Source organism: Phyllostomus hastatus, unplaced genomic scaffold (genome assembly GCF_019186645.2).
Source record: "Phyllostomus hastatus isolate PE091 unplaced genomic scaffold, TTU_PhHast_1.1 phas_scaffold_755, whole genome shotgun sequence".
NCBI classification, from domain to species: domain Eukaryota; kingdom Metazoa; phylum Chordata; class Mammalia; order Chiroptera; family Phyllostomidae; genus Phyllostomus; species Phyllostomus hastatus.
Window position 1 is genome coordinate 4,490,085 of NW_025334039.1, and position 22,567 is coordinate 4,512,651.

Below are 22,567 nucleotides of genomic sequence, written 5' to 3' on the forward strand. Positions count from 1 at the left end.
CTTTACATACTTCCTGCTTGCACAGGGCATCAAGTCAGCTATAGGTAAAAGATTAGGTCTTTCTCAGGTCTTTCCTGGGCACATATACCGGCCTTCCAGGAATGTGTCAGAGCATTTAAAGCTTCCTATGGATATCTCATGCCTGTTTTTCCTTTTAAGTTCTTTGACCACCCATCTGTTAGTTCCATTTGGTGTTGCTGCCTCGGGTAGCTGCCATGTTAAACAATTGCCACTGATTATTTTGGACAAATGCCCTGGGCACAAGGCTGTCTGTGCACAGTTAGCTCTAAGTCAAGTCAAATAAAGACAGGCCCTGAGAATGAAGCTTTTTAGGGAGCTTCCAGACTAAATAGTAATAACTCTCTAAGGATGAAGCTTTTGGAGAGCTCCAGACCCATTTCCCCCTCCAGTGGCCAAGAGGCTGCTGATTTTCATGCTACCATAGTTGCAAGGATATTGGTTTTCAAGTCACTGCAGAGCTGTCAGGAAAGAGACGGGACTAGAGAAACTTAACATGCCACTCAGATCACTGTTTTTAGAAAAATTCAGCTGTTTTTGTTGAGTAAATAGATTCTTACAAGCCTTTGATTTCTTTCCAGAGTTCTGAGAAAAATAAGTTTGACCATATTTTCTAATGTTCTCATTGCTTTTATAAAGGAGCAGATTTCCAGAGGTCTTTAACTATTCCAAAAGTACTTCTCATCTTTTTTTAAAAAATAAAAGTTAGGTTGCTTTGGCTGGTGTGGCTCAGTGGATTGAATGTTGGCCTGTGAACCAAAAGGTCATCAGTTCAATTCCCAGTCAGGGCACATGGCTGGATTGTGGGCCAGGTGCCCAGTTAGGGGTGTGCAAGAGGCAACTAACTGATCAATGTGTCTCTCACACATCGTTGATTCTCTTCCTTTCTTTCTCTCTCCGTTTCCCTCTCTCTAAAAATAAATAAATAAAATCTTTAAAATAAATCCTCCCTATATGTTAAAAAATAAATAAAAGTTAGGTAAATCTGGCAAACAGTTTAGCATCATCTGGTCAAGGACATGAATTCTGGACTCAGACTAACCTAGGTTTAAATCCAAGTACTGGCTGTGGGAACTTCTTCTCTAAGCTTCAGTTTCCTCAGATGTGAAATGGGACACTGATAATACCCACCCAATGGGAGTGTTGAGAGAATGCAATTACATATAATGCATGTAAAATACTTAGCATAGTCCCTGAATGATCACTTTAGAAAATTGGACTGCATGCAAGGACTGAAGACATTGGTTCAGAGGACGTTTCCTTCATGATATCTTACATAAACACAATGCAGGCAACACATATGAAGAGAGAGGAAGGGAAAATGAGGAGGAACAGAAGGAAAGAGAACTCAAAATGGCAGCCGCGTAAAAGGAAACCTATTGATAAAGGCAATTTTGTGGCTTTACAAGGAAGCAATGGCTGCACTCTGCAGATGTTGCCACTAGATGGTGGTGTTTCCACTATCTGGAGGTCTTTTGACTTTGTTTCATCTGCGTCCAGAAGAAAATCAGATCTTTACAAAGGCCCAGCCTCCAGAGCTTCAGTCATCACAGATGCCGACCTCCTGCCTCAGTAGCCAACCTGCGCGTCCTGAGGCCCAGATCTTACATCTGCTTCTGGACAGCAGGAATTTGAATCCTGCTGACTTCACTTCTCTCTCTGCATTAGTGACAAGTTCCTTTTTTTTTCTTTTTTCTTGTTGTTCAAGTACAGTTGTCTGCATTTTCACCCCACCACACCCCTCACGCCCCACCCATCCCCACTTCCCTTCCTTGAACCTACCCCCTTTGGCTTTGTCCATAGGTCCTTTATACACATTCCTGGGTGGCCATATTATCCCCTATTATCCTTCTCTCCCTTCCTCTCTGGTCACTGTCAGTTTGCTCTTTATTTCAATGTCTCTGGTTGTATTTTGCTTGCTTGTTTGCTTTGTTGATTAGGTCCCACTTATAGGTGAGATCATATGGTATTTGTCTTTCACTGCCTGACTTAGCATAATGCTCTCCAGTTACATCCATGCTGTTGTAAAGGGTAGAAGCTCCTTCTTTCTTCTGCTTAGTATTCCATTGTGTAAATGTACCACCATTTTTTGATCCACTCCTTGGCGTAAGAACAGACAAATAGACTGATAGAACAGAACAGAGAGCCCAGAAATAAACTCAAGTCTCTATGGTCAATTAATATTTCACAAAGGGGGAAGAAGCATAAAATGGTGTAAAAATAGCCTCTGCAACAAATGATGTTGGGAGATCTGAACAGCTACATGCAAAAAAGTGAACAAGCTTCTTTATTGCTATTCAGTATCAAATGGATAAGCACAGAAATCCTTTGAATCTATTACCATAATCCTCTCTCTCAGGTTTCAAAGGAGGTCAATGAAATGACAGTAAAAATGCCCTATCAGTGTTTCATAAATGGACAGTTCACCGATGCTGAGGATGGAAAGACTTACGACACTATCAACCCAACAGACGGCTCTGTGAGTAGCGACCCAGTGAGCACCGTGACCAGAGTCGTGGAGTTTTGGTTTATAACACACTAGTAAAACAGACAGTCTCAAGAATTACTTTATTCTCTCACCCTGCCTCTGAGCATTTAATATAAATGTGCTTTGTGCATTCCTTTCAGCTACTCAATTCTGGTACTGGCTGTTAACTATAGTAACCTATTTTAGAGAATGCATATGCATGACAAATTTAAACAGATATGTGTACACATCAGAGGCACACCTACACATAAAGCTGTATGTGGGGGAAAATTTCAGACTTCGCAAGCCCATGGAAAGAAACTCGGCTTCCCTAGACACTAGAGGAAATCGTTCCAGTTTTCCTAAATGTGTCTTGCCGTAACACAGTGTGAGACGAGAAGCACCAAATTTCAGGCTTACAATTTTCACGTTAAAATCGTTTCTCTTTGTTCATTACCAGAGGTATTGGTTTTCCATCATAAAATCCTCTGGATTTTATAATGTAATGTTAATTCTAAGGAGCATGTCCATATATCTTGCTATAAAATACACTTTAACCTATTTCTACTCACCTTGAAATAGACGATATGCAAAGTATCCTATGCTTCTTTGGCGGATGTTGATAAAGCAGTAGCAGCAGCCAAAGATGCTTTTGAAAATGGTGAATGGGGAAGAATGAATGCTCGAGAAAGAGGAAGACTGATGTACAGGTAAGTTTTCTTAAAACGCAAGTCTGTGAATGTTGATATTGACTAACATTGCCAAGATTTAAAATACTTTGTCAAAACATTCTAATATGTACCTATTATATAACATGTCTTCTGTTACTTACATCATATAAAATTTCATATATATGAGTTCCTGACTTTTGTATTATTGTTTGTATCAGTCAAAGTCACAGTAAGAAACTAAGAGTTTTTTTAACATTTTATTTATTTATTTTTAGAAAGAGGGGAAGGGAGGGAGAAAGAGAGGGAGAGGAACATCAATGTGCAAGAGATACATCAATCAGTTACCTCTCGCACACCCTGAACTGGGGACCTGGCCTACAATCCAGGAATGTGCCCTGATTGGGAATTGAACCAGTGACTTTTTGGTTCGTAGGCTGGCACTCAATCCACTGAGCCATACCATCCAGGGTGGAAATGAAGTTCAATAAAGACTATTTGCCAAGATGTGGGCAAGGTCAAGGGATAATGAAGTTCCCAGGGTGAGCAACAGGGGGCAGCTACCACTACTCAAAGGTCCAAAGGGACAGAGGAAGCGGCTGTTACAACATCTGGCAAAATCTAAAGCTATAGGAGAAGACTGTGCTATGCTGGCTTTTGGTTGGGGGACACAGAAGCTGCTCAACCCCAGCCCACCTGTGAGGCAGCCAGGCGTTTCAGATCCCCAACCAATTTGCTTTTCACTCATGAGTCTTCTGGGGGCGCCGCCCACTGGACTCTCCGTGGCCCAGCCCAGTGAAAGGGCAAGGAAGCCAGGGGACAAAGTCTATGAAGGTCATATTCCCAGGTGGCAGAGCAGGATGGAGCATGGAAAAACAGCAACAAATGGGGAATATCCAGCACCCTGTTGTTTTCAAAGGCAAATTCTCAATCTCCTTTATGGGGAGGAAACAGAAGCAAGGAAGGAGAATACTGAGACCTGGAAAGTGTATTATACATTGATAACTGAGTATGTCAAGAAAATTTCAATTCTACCATAAATTAAGTTTTCTCCTTACTGCAGCCAAATAGCTGAGGATCTGGAGGGAGCACTGGGGTGGGGGGATTTCATGCTGGCTTTGGAATGGTCCAAAGAGGACAGCTCAGAGAACTGCTAAAGGAAAACATGTAGCAAAGGTGAGAAAAAAGATGGATTTTGACTCTGTCTTAGTGATTCGAGAGTCCTACACTTATCTTCCCATAGAAACTGGACACCAAGCAGAAATCTGTTGTGGTGTCTGTAGTTTATTCCATCCATTTGTATCATGTCCTCCTCCGTTAGTGATCGGTGCAGAAGTATTTCTGCACCAGCCGGAGATCCTCATGTGTTCAGTTCGCAGATTCTCCCCGGCTGGGGGCTGCGCTCCAGCCTCTCCCGGTATATTCGAGGGCTATGCACATGCGCCCCGTCTCCTAACATTGATCCCCTTGGCTGGCCTCCATCACTCTTCTACTTCTCACCCACTTAGGAGGTGAACGTGCAGGCTTCTGACACCCTCTGCTTCTCTTGCAACTCTCGAAACAAATTATTTATGACATTATTTAACATCTGTCTTCCCATATTCTCCATGAACACAGAGACCCGGTCCATTGGTGTTCACCTCTGAATTCTCTGCCCTTAGGACGGTGCCTTATACGACATAGGGGCTCAATTAATATTTGCCGGGGGGTTTCTCCCACTGACCATACAGACTTGCAGACCTGCTGGAAGAGAACCAGGAAGAGCTGGCGACCATCGAAGCCCTCGATTCGGGCGCCGTGTACACCTTGGCTCTGAAGACTCACATTGGGATGTCTGTGCAGACATTCAGATATTTTGCTGGCTGGTGTGACAAAATTCAGGTGGGTGCAAATGTTGTGTGTCTCCATGCAGATTGTTCCAAAAGGAAAAGGGACGACCATTTATTCGTTTTTAAAGACACTGTGTCAGGGCCCCCCCCTTATGAAGCAGGTTTTCTCACCTAATCCTTATAGTTGTCATCTGAGGGGGGTGCATACCTACTACCCCTTATTACAGGTGAGGAAACGGAGGCTTGAGGACAGTGAATTACTTACAATGGGAATGTAGTAAGTAAACCACGGAGCTCGGATTTGAACTCAAAGTTTTTCTGAATTGAAGTCCAGTGATGTTGTCCGTACTTGAACTGTAATTTCTCCGGAGGGCATCTAATCTGATAGACATACAGGGAGGAGCCTGGAACCATGGAGGGATTGCAAACTCAAATGCCTGCGGAGGTCAGAGAGTGAACATAGATGGGCTAAGCAGGCTAGGTATAAGAAAAAAAGTTAAGACATGGGTACAATACATATTTCCTTTTCCTTTTACTATAAAAAATAGATGGCACATTTGTATGATGGCAAATGGCAACCATACTTGCCCTTGGCATTGGGGCTACAAAAGGGAAAGGTCGGGCTTACATCAAGCAGAATTCATGCCACTCAGAGACTCACGATAATCTCTGCAGTGCCCGCCAGTTCAGCAACATTCCGAGCAGGGAGAAGGAAGGAGTGGGCGTGGGGAAAAGGGGAAGAGAGCACTTGTGTGAGCTGAGTCAGCCTACTTGAGAGAGCGTTCCCCTCCCAATGCCTTGTGCTTACATCTTCCACTGACCTTTCCCATCTGCTATGAAAACCGGGAAACAGTTTTTTTTTTTTATCTGGGCATATTGCCATCCCCATCATTAATGTCGAGTTTCTGTTATTAAGGAGAGAGAAGAGAATGAATATTGAACAGGCAATTAACATTCTCTGCCATGCTAAGAAATTGGAATGGAGGTGAATCAATTAAAATTGTGTTTACTCTCCAGTGATTCCATTCTTTCAATAAAGAAATAGTTCCTTTCTTGGTGTGGATATATCTCTTATAAATTGAACACCACCTTTTCATATCAGGTAGGAAAAACAAGTGTCAGAAAATTCTTTGAGAAAAAATTTTTTCTTTAAAGAAAAAAATGTAAACTACCTATAGTATCCTTAAATCTCTAACCTACTTTGAGCAGATTAAATTTACTCATTTCAAAGAAGGATCCATTTCCTCTTGTACACCCTCTTATTGGCGCCCGGACCCAGACCCGACCCTGCAACCCAGGCATGTGCCCTGACTGGGAATCGAACCGGCAAGCTTGTGCTTTGTGAGATGATGCCCAGCCCACTGAGCCACACCGATCTGGGCCGACCTTTTTGTTTTTTAGGGCTCTACAATTCCCATCAACCAGGCCCGTCCAAATCGCAACCTGACCTTCACCAAGAAGGAACCACTTGGGTAAGATCAAGAAAGCATCTCCGAGCCACTTGTGTTAGTCTGAGACAACTAAGGATGTCGTCTTCCTTCCTCGCAGTGTCTGTGCCATTATCATCCCCTGGAATTACCCGCTGATGATGCTGGCGTGGAAGAGCGCCGCCTGTTTGGCAGCGGGCAATACCTTAGTGCTCAAGCCAGCGCAGGTAAGACGCGAGGGAGGGGCCCGGCGCAACCTCTCCTCCTCTCTATTAGTTACTTAACATCAGAGACATACATGCTCTGCACTATTTTGCAACTTTGCTGCAAGTCTGCAATTATGTGAAAAAGAAAAGAAAAAAAATAAAAATTAACTCTAGTGTAGTCATAGAGGGAAAGTTGGGTATTTGATCTAAAGGACAGGACGATGTCTGAAGAAGGTCATTGCTGTCTGCTTCTGCTCAGGTCACGCCCTTGACTGCTTTGAAGTTTGCAGAGCTCTCTGTTAAAGCAGGTTTTCCAAAGGGGGTAATCAACATCATCCCAGGCTCAGGTATGGACCCACTCCACTACGGTTAATGAATGGTACAGGGGGAGCTGAGGGCCTGTTTTCCCACTCCAGACAGTCCTGAATTATAACTACACATTAAAGCTAAAGACAGTTTACCAAACAGTTAACTTAAGGATATACTTCCCATGCACTAAAGTCTTAAAATGGAAATGTAATGGTGTACGAGCAGGGCAGGAGGGACAGAAATTGTACAGCAGTGTAAAACTACCCTGAGGTGGCCCATTTCAATTTTTAAAACCTATTTTAGAAGATTAAGAAAAAACCAAGCTTACCCATCTTGGGAGAGGATGGGAGTTGCATAAAGAATATCATTAGAATTTTGTCAGTTTATAATTAATACAGAAAAGGTAAAACCAGGATTGAAATGAGAGCTTAGCCATCTCCCTCAATGAATTCAAAGCCACCCCAGCCATCAGAACTTGACCCGTGTTTGAAATAGTGTTTGACTCCCTGATTCTACAGGCGGCGTGGCGGGACAGCGCCTTTCCGAACATCCCGATATCCGCAAACTTGGTTTCACTGGCTCCACTCCTATCGGCAAACAGATCATGAAGAGGTATTCATTTGAATATGTCACTTTGCTGCAGACCCTGTTAAACCAGGTTTTTGGGTGTAGCTTTTGCTTCTTTGAATAGGGGCTTGTGGAGGGAGAAAAACCACATCAGATTTAGAAGAGAAATCTACTTATCACTGCAGGGTATTAAAAGGTTTGAATATAATAAAATACTTTCCAACGTGTAAAGCCCGCAGTCAATAAAACTAGAGCCATATTGAAATGCTACACCCTGCTGGTAGTTTTAACAACCCAGCACAAAACATTTGCTGTGCTAGATCTGTGACCAAAACTATCTTGGAGCATAAGGAAGAACCCAAAAAGACACGTCAACGACAAATGTGGACTATGAATAGAATGAATTTCTAAAAAGCAGTAACATTCATTTTTAGAAAGTTACAGATACCTTAAATGTCCAAAAGCAGGCAGTGGTTGAAGTATGTCAACATAAAGGAATACTGTGCAGTCGTGTCCACGGGGCATTTTAATAACATTGAAAAGTGTTGTTAAAATGGTAAGTGGAAAAGAAAATAAGGTATAAAACTGTATGTATTGGGCGATTCCCAACTATGTTAAATAAGGCAAAGGCTGTGGTTGGACACGGACCAGAAATAACTACTTCAAAATGATAAAAACAATGGTTAGTGAGCCATGGAATTGTGTTTTTTTTTTTTTTTGCCTTTGTGCATTTCTTTACATTTTAAAAATGTTTTAAATAATGCTTTTGTCAGAAAGGGAAAATAAACAATATACTTATAAAAATCTGTATTTTCCCCCAGTGTTCCAGTAATCTGGTTTGGGGCTAAATTCTTTGCCAGGCCTTCCTATAACCAAACTTCTTATACCTAAAAAATCTGAATTTACCTATGAGGATCTCTAATCATTTACCACAGAATTTAAAACAAAACTTTTTATTACAGAAAATTTCTAATATAGACACAGCACACACAATAGCATAACAAACTCCCATGTGCACACCACCCAGTTTCAACAATTTCCACCTTTCTACCACTCATGCTTTGTTTTTGTATAAGTTTCTGAGTATTTCTAAGGCTCAATTGTTTTTCTTTAAAAAAAAGATTTTATTTATTTTTTCAGAGAGAGGGAAAGGGAGAGAGAAAGAGAGGGAGAAACATCAATGTATGGTTGCCTTTCATGTGCCCCTCACTGGGGACCTGGCCTGCAACCCAGGCATGTGCCCTGACTGGGAATCAAACTGGCGACCCTTTGGTTTGCAGGCTGGCCCTCAATCCACTGAGCCACACCAGCCAGGGTTCAATTATGTTTTCCTTATCAAGTGGTAATTTATGGTAGGGAGAGAAAGAGAGACAGACAACAAAAAGGCAGAGGGAGAGACTAAATGTTCATTTCCCATTTATTTTTCTCTAGTTGTGCTGTAAGCAACTTGAAGAAAGTTTCCCTTGAACTTGGTGGCAAATCCCCGCTTATAATATTCAATGACTGTGAACTTGACAAAGCCGTGCGAATGGTAAGAGTATGTCACGTCCAACTAAATAGGTGCCTACTTCTAAAACACATTTCAATAAAATAAAACAGAACAAAATAAACAAAAAAAAATTTACCTCCTTGCTTGTTAGAAATCTTAAAGCAAGATTCAGTCTTGCCTAGTCATATAGAAATTATCCTCTTTGTGCTTAGATTTGAGAATACTCAGAACACTTAATTTTTAAAAATAACGTCTTTATCATCTGTCTCATTAAGGTGTTTTTAAATCTTGGGAGTCAGGGAGTCTTTCTGAACATTTATGATTTATACAAATTGATAAATCTCAAAAGCAAAATTTGAATTTATAGAACAATCTAGGTTTTCTTGCAACACAAAATTTGTCTTTGGTGGCATGTCCTCCTTTTTACACACTTTTTTTAAGTGCTCATGGACCAAAATGGGGACAGGAGACCCAACACCCCTAAAAGCACACTAGGTCAGAACCGAGTAGTCCCAGCGGCTCTCACCGCTAAGCGGGCCAAGGGTTTTCTGGGACCCCTCGTGCTGCCTGCTACCTTCCAACAGCACCTGATGCTCGGTGCCTGCACTTTTCGGACAAGCCCACCTTCCCAAGTGACGCTAACAACCTCTTCTCCTCTGCTGCCCAAGGGCATGGGAGCCGTGTTCTTCAACAAAGGAGAGAACTGCATTGCAGCAGGGCGGCTGTTTGTGGAAGAATCCATCCACGACGAATTCGTGACCAGAGTGGTAAGGCTCCTTTAAATGGGCCCCGTCAGTCCAGCAGGAATCGTTTCGACTCAAAAAGTACCTCTGAGACTTGGTGAAGTTTTAGGTGTGATAATAATACTGTGGTTATATATATTTTAAAAAAAAAACAACAACACAGTCCTTATCTTTGAGAGCTACTTTTTGACATATTTATAGGTTCAATTATATAATGTCTAGACTTGGCTTCCCTCCTGCTCCGCGGGAGGGGAGGCACCGAGGAGAGGAATAAATTGGCCATGAATTGGTCATTGTTGAAGTTGGGTGATGGGTATATGGAGTTTTATTATATTATTTGTCTACTTTTATATGTGTTTATAATTTTTCATAGTAAAAAGTTATAGGTCTGTGTAAAAAAAAAACCAAACCTTAAGAGCTGTTGTGGTTATACCATGCTCTGCATTTATGGTGTATTAAACCCTGACACGGAAGGTTTTCCTAAACCCCTACGTTGAAATGAACTATACGCTGCTAGATCCTTACCAATCCTCAGCTCATAGCTAACAGGGCAGATACCATTTCCTCCACTAAGACAGATGAGAGAGAGAGACAGACACAGATACCTACTACAGATTGGTCATGATTGTATAACTGTGGGACTAAAAGCTATTTACAGAACTATTAAGATGAATTCCATGACTAAAATAAACCCTAAACTATGCTACATGATATCATTACGATGGTAATAGTAATTTTGAGTTGTTTATATTTGAAAAGCAAGCACCCAGCATTTTTGCAGAGCCAAGCCCCTCCCCAGGCCCACCTCCCCAGCCCACCCCCCCAAGAGGCAAACATTCTTTCTCGATGAGAGGAGAAAACAAGGAAGTCAGAGGGAGAGGCAGGTGGTGAGCAGTGGCTGCCTCCTAAACATCCGTGTAATTCAGTTCTGTGGCTCAGTAAAACAGTTCCAGTACCTCGTGTCGTGGGTTCTCACAGCTCTAGCCTGTTGAATTTCAAATGCTGAGACCAACAATGTCGAGGGTTTACTGTATCAGTTTTGTACTCATGCGACTTACATTCATTCAGTTGTTCAACAGGTACTCTTCTGAGGGATTATTGCCAGGCCTAAGTTCCAATTCATGGGCCTGTGGGGTCAGGGTTACTCCCATTCTTTCTTCTTACTAGGCTGGGACTTCACACGTGAAAATGCAGAAATAGGTTAAGATAACTGAGGTGCACAAGAAGTGATTACAAAGACATGTCGGTGATGAGCATTGTTCAGTAAAGATGGTTTTTCTTTCATCAGAACATTCTAGCAATTTCTCTGCCATGGCCGTGCCATGAGAATGTCCCCAGGGCAGCCTGCCATACTGGGGAGAGGAAAAAAGATAACAATGTGGCCATTGGAAATTCTGTGGTCGCGAAGAAGAAAAGTATGCTGTATGAACAAAAAATCCCAGAACATCAGATTTGCCATTTTAGTGGATTAACATTCAGGATAATTTTCAAATAGCATATGTTGCTTATGTTCAGTTAGAATCAGTGGTTACAAGTGGAGGCTTTCTTTTTTTTTTTTAAGATTTTATGTATTTATTTTTAGAGAGGGAAGGGAGGGAGAAGAGAGAGAGAGAGAGAGAAACATCCATGTGCGGTTGCTGGGGGTCATGGCCTGCAACCCAGGCATGTGCCCTGACTGGGAATCGAACCTGCGACACTTTGGTTCGCAGCCCGTGCTCAATCCACTGAGCTACGTCAGCCAGGGCCAAGTGGAGGCTTTCAAGTCAGAAAAACAACAGTGTTGGGTGGTTGCATGCCCTCAGGCACGTCGCCTCTCTAAGCCTCAGTTTCTTCATCTGTAAGATGGAAATAATAAAACCCATCTCTAGTCCTGCTCTGAAGACTAAACGACCACACAGCTTTTAACAGCTTAGTGTAACACCCACCACGCGGTAGAAGCTCAGTCGAGGGTGTCCATTATTCTCATTAACAGTCGATTGTGTTTTGCGAACTGGGTAACATACAGGTGGAAGAAATTAAAAAGATGAAAATCGGCGATCCGCTTGATCGATCTACTGATCACGGGCCCCAGAACCACAAGGCCCACCTGGAGAAGCTCCTGCAGTACTGCGAGGCGGGCGTGAAGGAGGGCGCCGTCCTGGTGTACGGGGGGCGGCGAGTTCCGAGGCCAGGTAAGGCCGCCTCCGGGGGGGTTCTGGGCTAACTGAAAGGTCCCCACAGTCTTTTCCATAAAATAAAAGGCACATTTTCATTTTCACCGATAACTTTATTGATTTGGATATTCTGAGTATGTCAGCTGTCTCCCTCTACTGGCTTCTAGTGGGTAGAGGCCAGGGGCGCTGCTCAACGTCTCCCAGTGCATAAGACAGCCCCACAGCAAAGAATTATTGGGCCCAAATGTCAACAGCACCAGGAAATTTTGCAAACCACTTTCGACATGTTCAATCAGTCACTCAAAACCTTCTCTGCACCTTCACTGCACAAATCTTTTTTAATATACATTTCAATTGCATTTTTACTTTTCTTGAAATAGTAAAGCATAATATACCGAAAATGTTGTGCATTTTCTTCCATCTTCAATATTAAAATAGCTGCACAGTAATTCACCAATTTTGATAAGTTTTTTTAATGCATGCTGATATGACAGCATGCATTAAATCTAACAAAATTGTTTCAAATGAAGTTAAAGACAACTAAGCACGACTAGAGCCATCATATGGGAAAAATGTGACGGACTTTCTGACCAACCCAATGTAAGGGGTGCCTGGCTTCTTAAATTGGACTAGATGGCAACAATCTTTATAGCAACACCAGCCTGCCTCAAAAGCAGAAGAATCAATTTCTAGATCCTGCTTGGCCACTAATAAGCTGTGGCACCTTGGACAACACAATTTTTCTGAGCCGCCCATGTAAAATGGGATGAAATGTGCATACACCACTTTCCTAGGCTGTGAAAACCCAGTGGCAGAACAGGTAAGACAGACCCTCAGCTGCACAGTAAACAGGTGTAATGGATACCTGTGTTACTCAGGAGCTGCTGGTCTTTATTTCTGGCACTGTGAGATTTCACCTTAGCCAGCACAGCAGGGAAGGACTCACTCCTCTTGTCTAAAGCAGTACCTGTGACTGAGATAGCAAGTGGGTCGTTGTCATGGTACCAAAAAGGAGAAAAAGACGAACAACTGCAAGAACTCATTTTTGACTCCTGTAGGCAGATTGTGCACCAATACCCTATTCTTGGCAATTAGAAGGGAAAATTGGTAATTAGAAGGAAAAAAAATCAACACTTATTCTGTGTTTCTGTATGAACCAAATGTCTGGATAACTGAGTAGCTGATAAAGGAGACTCCCCCCTCCCCCGCCCCCCAAGAGGAATCCCTGCTAATTAATCTAGAAAAAAAAATGATAGAATAGAAAAATCACCAACTTGCAATCCCTAATTGAATGAAATCGTTGATCCAGGCAATGATCATCAGGGAGGCTAAAGTGAAGAGGTAAAATGTTGATGGGGGCCTGAGTATTTGGAAGGTGCCACAGTGTCACCCCCCAGATTGCTGGCCAGTCACAAGAAGAAAAGCACAATGTTTCAATGGAGAGGTCAGGCTGTCACCACTCAGAACCCCTTAGCACCACTCAGCACCACATCGCATCAGCGAGAGCAGGACAGCTGGATGTGATGTGTCTCCTGTGGGTTGCAATGGGTTAACACACAGCATCATTTGTACAGTATTCCTGCCAAAAGTGTTTAACCTGAACCTAAGCATGCCTTTAGGTCAAATTTTCCATTTACAGGAAATACAGGGGTAGAAGAGCACATTAAATATCATGCCAAAGAATCAATGACAAATCTAAAAATGCACAATCTGTCTGAGATCTGTCCAGAAGGTATCCAGCCATGCAATATGAAAGATGGAGACATTTATTGAAGAAGATACAAGAAACATTGTACACAGGACAGTGATACCTCAGTCCTCTTCAAAGCAGGCACCTTGGGGCCTCACCCAGTTGTCCCAATGGCCATCAGCTGCCCCATCACATTTTCCTGAATCTCATTGATAATCTGAAATCTCTTCTCTTTCAAAGGTGATTTTAGTTTTTTGAAAAGCCCAAAGTTGCAGGGCACCAAATCTGGGCTCAGTCACGTGGGTGATTTGATGTTTCGCCAAAAAACTCTGTACAAGACAGTGGGCGTGTTGTCGTGTTGAAGCTGCCGATCACCAGTTGCCCATAGCTGCAGCCTTCTGCATCACCTGAATAGTTTCTGCAGAGGCATGTTCAAGCTTAATGTAAAATTTGATGCAGATTCGTTGCTTTACTCAGTCATTTTGAATGTGACAGCCACACAGTATACATGCTCACTCAAAGGTGTCTACCTCCCCCACTGATTAGTACAGTGAAGTCATCATTGTTCACACATGCGCATTCCAGTCTGCTCTCCTTGGCTGCCGGGTTACATCAATGTCACGCATTCTCGTTATCTTAACAATGGTTGGACTTTTTTGGAACAGACCTCATATTGCACAGGACAAGTGACTCAGTCTGTTAGCACATTGATGGCATGAAAAATAAAGGGCAGGGATAAGGCGGAAACATTCTAGATTAAAGGATATTTAAAGCTCTGTCTGGGTAGCTCAGTTGGAGCATCATCCCGATACGACAAGGTTGTGGGTTTGATCTCTCGTCCCAGCACATACAAGAAGCAACCAATGAGTGCGTAAATGAGTGGAACAACAAATCGATGTTTCTCTCTCTAAAAGATAGATAGATAGATAACACTTAGGAAATCTAACAACCAAATGTAATGTGTAGAACTTATTTAAATCCTGAGTCAAACAGATCAACTGTAACGAGGTCTTTCTAGACAACCAGAAATTAAAGTATAATTAAGAATAAGGAATTACCATAAATTTGTTAGGTGTGATAATGTATTGCGGCATGTATGCAAATGTCCTTATTTTTTCCAGATTTGTACGGAAATACTTTTGGAGTCAAAGTTGTAATCTCTGGAATTTTCTTTAAAATATTTCAGCACAGAAAAATGAATCAAATATAGTGAAACATGAATAAATGTTTATTTTACTATTCATGATACTATTTTCTCTACTTTTACATATATTTGAAAATTTTGTAATAAAGACATTTAAGAAAATAAAAACTTAGGAATGCTAATGCCAAGTAGGAAAATGAAAATCTTCTTGATTTTTTTCCCAGAAAAAAAAGTATAATGTAATTAAATGAGAACTGTATTGAAAATTACCCTAATGTTGATGTTCTTCTCCTCCGTTTTTCAAATAGGCTTTTTTATGGAACCGACTGTCTTCACAGATGTGGAAGACCACATGTATCTCGCCAAAGAGGAGTCCTTTGGGCCTATTATGGTCATTTCTAAATTCCCAAATGGGTATGTTCTGCAGGCACAATTTAACGAGTTTTGACTAGATAAGTTTTTTTCCCTTCTGCCATTGAACTCTATACAGAGCATAAAATCAGTGAACATGCCATTCTGTACCATAAGAATAGTTGACTTAAATAATTAGAAGAGAGGACTAATTAATATAGATTGAAATGTATTTTTACTTCTTAGCTTAAATTTAATGGTAACATGAGATTTCAGGTGACTAAATTTTAGTTATTGTACAGTCAATATTTGAAATGTCTCTGGAACAAGATAAATAACTGAGAATAGCAGGACTAGTTTTCACATTTATATCCCTAGGAAGGCAGCATCTGCGAAATCTGATTTTCTCTAAGAAAGAGTGTCTGCTGCCTTCCTAGAGGATGATGCCCTCCAAAGCCTAATACTCAGCTTTTTATAGAAATATCCACAATCGCTGTGTAATGCACTGTAAATGATATACTGGTTTGTTACAGCACAGGAAACTTTCCAAAGTATTCATCATATCAAAGAAGGCCATGCGGTAACTAAGCTCATATAAGAATATTTCATACAATAGACTCATGGTATATACTACACAAAATTCTGAATTCTAGTTTTAGTTTTCCTTCCACCAATGATAAAAAAGGTGGAAAAAAACACTGACTATAGAGTTCAGAAGATCTTAAGAGTTCACAGATCAGAAGATCTGTGGTCCTTAATAGACATATGATAAGAGATTTTGGAAGACTTGAAGCTATAGTGAGTGAACTTTGACAAACTGATTCAAGGATGCCCTGCTACCCTCATTTCCTTATTCTAAATTCCCCTATAAGATAGGTAGGCTTTGTGTTAAACCCACAGATATTAGGGGCCACGTTTTGGAGATATAAACCTAGATAAGCCATTCCTGCCCTCAAGGAGCTTACCATCTATCTAGTGGGGGAGAAGATAAGGGTGCGGGCGATTAATCACAGGGGCCAAGGCAGGACTGTGCAGTGCGGAGCCTCAGTCCTGAGTCCACACCTGCCTCACTCTGTCCCTCGGTTTCTTTATGTGTAAAACTGAGTCATTCATAGTAGCTACTTTTTTTGGATTGTTCTAAGGATTAAGTAAGTGTTTGCTACTGGTGTGTCGCCATTGTTATGCTTGTTATTATTCTAGAAATAGGCAAGAGATACTGTGAAACTGTGTCATCTCAACAGTCCTCACGAGCAATGGCATGAAGCCTTAGTCTAGTCTATATAAATAGTTGGGTCCCTACCATGCGCAATACGTGAAGAAGTGGGAGAATTGTAGCAGAGCCTCAGTGTACTCCAATGTAGGTTCCAAATCTCTTGTGCGAGTTGAAAATTGTGTGTAATCAAGATTGCTTTTGAAAATACCTTTGGGAGGCCCCACAGTAAAGCCTGTGCTGTCTCTTAGAAAATTCTGCACAATTCATTTTTCTCCCAGTTTTGGAAAAGGTTCTGTCTCTTTGCCGGAGCACCCGATAAGATACTTGGCTTGGTTCTGCTGGCCCTACTGTAGGAAATCCATGTGTTCCTGAGCATTAGGAAGACACTCAGAAAAGTGAGATGCTCGCACTATGACAGGCATGTAGGACCTGGACACATACTGAGTCACAGAGCAGGGAAATCACCAGACTGAATTAAGGGATTGTTTTACTCTCCTTTTACTGAATTAGCATATTGATTGCACCAGGTGTAAAGAGGAACAAGATGTTGCCTCTGCCCTCGGGGGGCTTCCAGTCTAGCTAGGAGGCGAACCATAAGTACCCGAAGAGTTAATCCAAATCCTGAATTGGAGGAACCTGTGCCCCCTGATTATAGCTGACTTTCACTGGGCAATTACTGTGTACTGGGCACTATTAGCTCATTCAATCCTCACAACAGTGAAGCAGGTGCTATTACTATCATTTTCATTTTCACAAGAATAAACATAGCATGGGAAGATGAAGTCACTTGCCCAAGGTCACCCAGGCAGTCTGGCTGCCAGCCTTCCCATTTGCTACTACCCTCCACGCCGCACCTGTGGCGCTGGCGGGAGCGGAGGAGGGAGGCTTCAGGCTGAGGCACCAAATGAGCCTTGGACCACGTGTAAAATCCGAGCATATATCTAGAAGTGGGACTCAAGGGAGAGGAGGGGGAATGAGGAAGTCATAAAGGAGAACCAATAAAGAAGATTGAAAAGATGACTTCAGATCAGATTTCAAATGGTGGTGTATCATATATATGAAAAATGTGACATGCAGTTGTAATATTTCACTGGGAGTTTCTTCTGGTAAAGTCTGGACAATCTTATTTCTAAAAATGTAAGCAGGTTGGCAGTAATACTTTCCTGTTTCTAACACTGCGGGGGAAAATGTTAGAGCATAAAACGGGAGTGTGGTGCGTTACATTTAACGAAGTGTTATATCTTCCTAAAAACATCCTGTAGGGACATCGATGGAGTGCTGCGGCGAGCAAATAACACCGAGTACGGTTTGGCCTCGGGGGTGTTCACAAGAGACATAAATAAAGCTATGTACGTGAGTGAGAAGCTGGAGGCGGGAACCGTGTTTATTAACACGTACAACAAGACGGACGTGGCGGCGCCGTTCGGCGGCGTGAAACAGTCCGGCTTCGGGAAGGACTTAGGTACGCCCGGCTTTTGCGCCGCCTGTCCCCTTGGTTTCCCCATCGCAGGGAAGGCTGCACTGTGTTTGGTGCAGCTCCCGTGCACTCCGAGGAGGGGCATGCATTGCCCATAAAGCAGCTGGACTTGGGTTTAGACAGGACACATTTTTTGAAATGTTGAATGTTGTTTCGACTATACAGAAAAGGGCACAAATTGTGTGGAAAAGTGCTTCTATTTAAAAGAAGAAGATGAGTGTTGAAAGGTAAAAGCACCTCTGACAATATCTTTTCGCTAAAATAGCGTTGGTTTTCTTACCTGACATTCAGCACGAACTTGGTTTAGCGTTCACGGGACTAAGTGGAACCAAGACGGGAAACGTGGATACCGGGCAAGAACCAATGAGCTCGGAGAGCAAGTCCTGTCTCTGGGCTGCTTGGCAACCTTTCAGAGTCCACGCTGCTACCGACTGGCAGGGTTTGCTGGGCGTCTGGGAACTCAGATTTAGTCTGTAGAAAGCACCCAATGGAATGCAGTGTGGGCGGGGACACCACCACACTCCAAGCTGGAGCTCACTTTGAAGGCTAAACCGGGCCCCATTCTCACCACCTGTGTGAGCACACACACTCTCATGGTGGCCTTGGGAAACAGGTGCCGTCTATTATCTTTATTTAATGATGAGGAAGAAGAGGGCTCAGAGAGGCTGGGTAGCTTGCTCCAAGTCACACAGCCAGCCACTGGCAAGGAGAATTCAAGCCAAGCAAACTGGCTGTGAGCCCATGTTCTTTTTTTTTTAAAGAATTTATTGATTTATTTTTTTCAGAGAGAGGGGAAGGAAAGGAGAAAGAGAGGAAGAGAAACATCAATGTGTGGTTGCCCCTCGCACGCCCCCAATTGAGGACCTGGCTTGCAACCCAGGCATGTGCCCTGGCTGGGAATCGAACCAGTGACATTTAGATTCACAGGCCCGTGCTCAATCCACTTGGAGCCCATGTTCTTAACTCCCCACAGTCAGGTCTAGCCTGTCGTTTCAAAAACTGAAATATTTGTGATTTACTGAAATCATAGTCCACTAATACAAGTGTGGTTAATTTGGGATATTTTTACATTTTCTCTTTCCTGGTGACTTTGAGCAATGCATTTGCAGCAATAAAAGTAGCTCTCATTTTAAATTCCACTGAGTTGAAGGTAAAGTCAGGTGTTTTTTAAATTTCTTTCATGTCTTTAATCTGGCTCTCATTCCTGCATCTAAAACACAGTGGGAGGTCTTCTTAGAGAAATTACTGTTATAAAGCGAGGCAACGGTGCTCCACTTGTCTTTTGATAGAGCATAATGGACCAGCTTCAGGTTTCTGTTTTATTATAAAACAGTAGAATTTGCCTAATAGTTTCTTCCTCTCCGAATTTTAAACTCCCTTAGCTCAGTGGTTCCCAGCTGCACATTGGATTAGAATCACCTGGGAGCTTCAAAAAATAAAAATACAAAGATGCTGACTTAATTGCTCTGGGGTGTGACCTCAATGGGGGGGTTTAATAGCTCCCCAAAGTGATTCAAATTTAAGGTTACAACCCTGGGTTTAGCTCCGCTGTCAGCATCACATACTCATTAGCTGGGCCTGTGGCATTCATGCCCCGTAACTGCTATAGGAGCGGATGGTTGTGCTAGCTCAGAATAGAAACAGAAAGCAGGACCTGTTTTTCTTCTTGGCCTGGATATGGCTTTTAAGATACTATATAAATCAGGAAAACTGCATTTTCCTTATCTTTAAAATATAATTAGCACTGAAGACCGTAGGCAGTTGTAACACAATAGTAAGTGTTTGTGTATCTGAACATAGAGAAACATAGGAGAGGTGCAGTAAAAATGTGGTTGTAGAAGATAGAAACGGTACACCTGTGTGGGGCACTTACCGTGAGTGGAGCCTGCGGGACTGTACCCCGCTCTGGGTGAGTCAGTGAGTGAGTGAGCGGTGGGTGAGTGAGAGGGGCCAGGACAGTACCGTGCGCTGCACTCTGTAAACGCTGTGCTCGTGGGCCACGCTGAATTTGTAAAACAACGCAAGACTGAACAAGTGCAAGAAAAAGTAACGAAATCAGGAGACACAGGATATGGTAAGTGAAATAAGCCAGTCAGAGAAAGACAAATACCATATGATTCTACTTATACGTGAACTCTAAAGAACGGTATAGATGAACAAACAAAACGGAAACAGACTCGCAGATGCAGAGAGGCAGATGGTGCCGGGGGGAGGAGCGCTGGGGAACCGGGTGAAACAGGTGATGGGGTGGAGAAGCACAGATTGGTAGTTACAGTCTAGTTACAGGGACGTAAAGTACAGCACAGGGAATACAGTCGATAATGTCAAAATACCTATGTATGGTGCCGGGTGGGTACTGGGAATAGTGGGGTGGGAGGACACGTTGTTAAGTAAGTGTACGATTGTCTAACTACTAAGCTGTCCACCTGAAACCAATACAAAATAATACTGAATATAAACTGTAAGTGAAAAAAAATTTAACTTTGAAAACAAAGAGAGGGACAGTAAACACAAGAGGCATGATAATTGCGGGGTCTCTGCCAGACGTAATCATGTCAGAAGCTGCAGCTTCACGGCATCATCAGGTGAGCACTTGAACTTCAAAGGCTGGTGAGCACTGGTCTGGGCCACATTCTACTGGCTGAGAGTCCTAGACACCCACACCTATGGCTGAAAGTCTGGTGACATCACATCCACCTATGAACGTCATGCATCAACAGTCTTTCTCTTCTCCAGGTGAGGAAGCGCTAAACGAATACCTCAAAACCAAGACGGTGACCCTGGAATATTAGAGCAACGCCCAGGTCAGGAAACCCTTGGCAGGCAGCGCGAGACCCCAATTCTCCACACCCGTGAGAAGCCTGGATGTGCCAAAGAAGGATGTCTCAGCCACCAGCCACAATGACACACAGGGACTGTGGGGACAGGCCACTTGTCTAAGCACATACACATGTGCCTGAGCCATGCACCTTCTGTACCTTAAAGTAACTTCCTCTTGTTCGTTTTTGTCCATGTCATACATCGCACATGTCTACAATGCTGAGCCGGCTCCCCCCAACCCAAAACTAATCTAGTCACGGCTGTTCATCTCGAAAACGTTGATATTATGCAGTTATAATCTCAGAGTATACTTTTTAGAAACTTGTGCAGGTTTTAACCTCTAAACCATACATTTTGGGTTATTGAAAAGATTTTCTAGAATTTTGTCTTCAAGGAATAGTATTTGCTATAAGGAATGTTCCTTTTTTCATGCTTGGAAATAAGAGATATCTTTGTGCCTTTGATGTTCTGTTTTTCAGCCCACTGTGAGGGGTGACCAACCCATGAGCAGTTCTTGAATACCTACTAGGTATGAAGTAGCATATTTTCTCCTGAAAAGTATACAAAACTTAATGACATGATCTTTGGCTCCAAATAGTTTACATTCTAGTCAGAGCAACTGACTTCTATTATTCCTCACTTTAAAGTGAAATGTTTGCAATCTCGTTGGCCTTGAAGAAACCCAGGACTAGCTGTCACTTTGAAGACTCAGCAGCTTACAATCAGGGGACTGTAGGAAGTCAATAATCAATGAGCAATGACAACAAAGTCGCAGGCAGAAAATACTCAAAAGGAAGGATGCCAGGTGACCCTGGCATTTTCTAATACAGCAAACTTTGGAAGCATTTTTTGTTACATCGCAGCTCATGCACCAGCAGAGCTTGGCACGGCCGCAGTTCTGAGTGGAAATGAAAGTACTCTGGGTTCACGTGTGGATAAAGTGACAAAGGCCTTATTATAAAGGGACCACTTTTAAATGCAGTGTTTGAACTGATTTCATGCGATTTAAAACATCGCTTCACCAAATATTTTAATGATAGACGAAATGGCAAACGAAAGCATGCCCCTTCTTCCAGACTCATCTCACCTTCTAATGTTCATCTCAGTAGGAATGTTCATCTCCGGGCCATGAACCTCTCTGAGAATCTGATAACAATGGAACCCCTCTGTTCCACTTCTACTCCCCAAATTCACTGCGCACACACACGGTCCTGCAGACAGCTTCATGGGATGCATGGACCTCCTGAAGCCCACGTTTGGGCCTCGGATTAAAAACTCCTTTTTTCCACAGTAATTTCTAAAGTTCTTACCAGCTGGAGTTTTGAAGTCGGACTGGATCAGAATCAAAGGCTCCGTGGAATTCATAGAATTACCATTGAATTTCATTTGGAAACTAATGATCCACAGCCTACTTGGTGATTTAATTAGCACACCGAGTAATTTAATTATCACTGTTCCTTCAGATCACAGAGTGTTTTGCTCGAGGATAAAGCTGAGATCCGCTCCTCACTGAACTGGGGACGTGTGGACACGTCAGCAGTGTTACATTCCTTTTAATTCCCTCTCCCCTCACCTCCGCTCCCGCTGACCCCTTTGGCTCGAACACCCTGCCTGACCTTTCTACCCCCAACGTGGTCCAAGTGTCTCCCCTCTGTGCTCCCACTTGTCTGGAACATAGTAGTTACCACTTGGTGCTAAAGTCGTTTTCCTTCCTAACCAGATAGGAGCACCCCGTCCTCACTCCAGGATCGGCATTCTGTCAATAATAAGAACAGCGATCGTTTACTGGTGGCCTCCTGTGTGCTCGACCAATGTGTGTAAATGTTATGTCATTTGATATGCACGACATCTGAAAAAATGAATAAACTGAGGTGCTCGTTTTATTACTACCTCCACCTCTACCAAGCCACCATTGTCTCTTATCTAACTTGTTGCTGGTCTCCCAGCTCGTCTTCCTGATTCCTCCCTGGGGTTCTGCTCAAAGCTCAAGTCGGGG

At 42.7% G+C, this 22,567-nt stretch overlaps 1 protein-coding gene across 1 annotated transcript in view; it reads left to right on the forward strand.

The window, feature by feature from the left end:
- The window catches only part of ALDH1L2 (aldehyde dehydrogenase 1 family member L2), a 49,571-nt gene extending 27,004 nt beyond the window's left edge, over positions 1 to 22,567 (forward strand). The window contains exons 11-23 of the mRNA XM_045826611.1: positions 2,378 to 2,497; positions 3,068 to 3,195; positions 4,884 to 5,034; positions 6,384 to 6,454; positions 6,531 to 6,636; positions 6,875 to 6,962; positions 7,443 to 7,536; positions 8,923 to 9,022; positions 9,649 to 9,747; positions 11,729 to 11,894; positions 15,019 to 15,124; positions 17,537 to 17,736; positions 20,488 to 22,567. Coding sequence (XP_045682567.1) covers positions 2,378 to 2,497; positions 3,068 to 3,195; positions 4,884 to 5,034; positions 6,384 to 6,454; positions 6,531 to 6,636; positions 6,875 to 6,962; positions 7,443 to 7,536; positions 8,923 to 9,022; positions 9,649 to 9,747; positions 11,729 to 11,894; positions 15,019 to 15,124; positions 17,537 to 17,736; positions 20,488 to 20,543 — 1,485 coding nt within the window. The 3' untranslated portion in view covers positions 20,544 to 22,567. The remainder of the gene's footprint in view (positions 1 to 2,377; positions 2,498 to 3,067; positions 3,196 to 4,883; positions 5,035 to 6,383; positions 6,455 to 6,530; positions 6,637 to 6,874; positions 6,963 to 7,442; positions 7,537 to 8,922; positions 9,023 to 9,648; positions 9,748 to 11,728; positions 11,895 to 15,018; positions 15,125 to 17,536; positions 17,737 to 20,487) is intronic.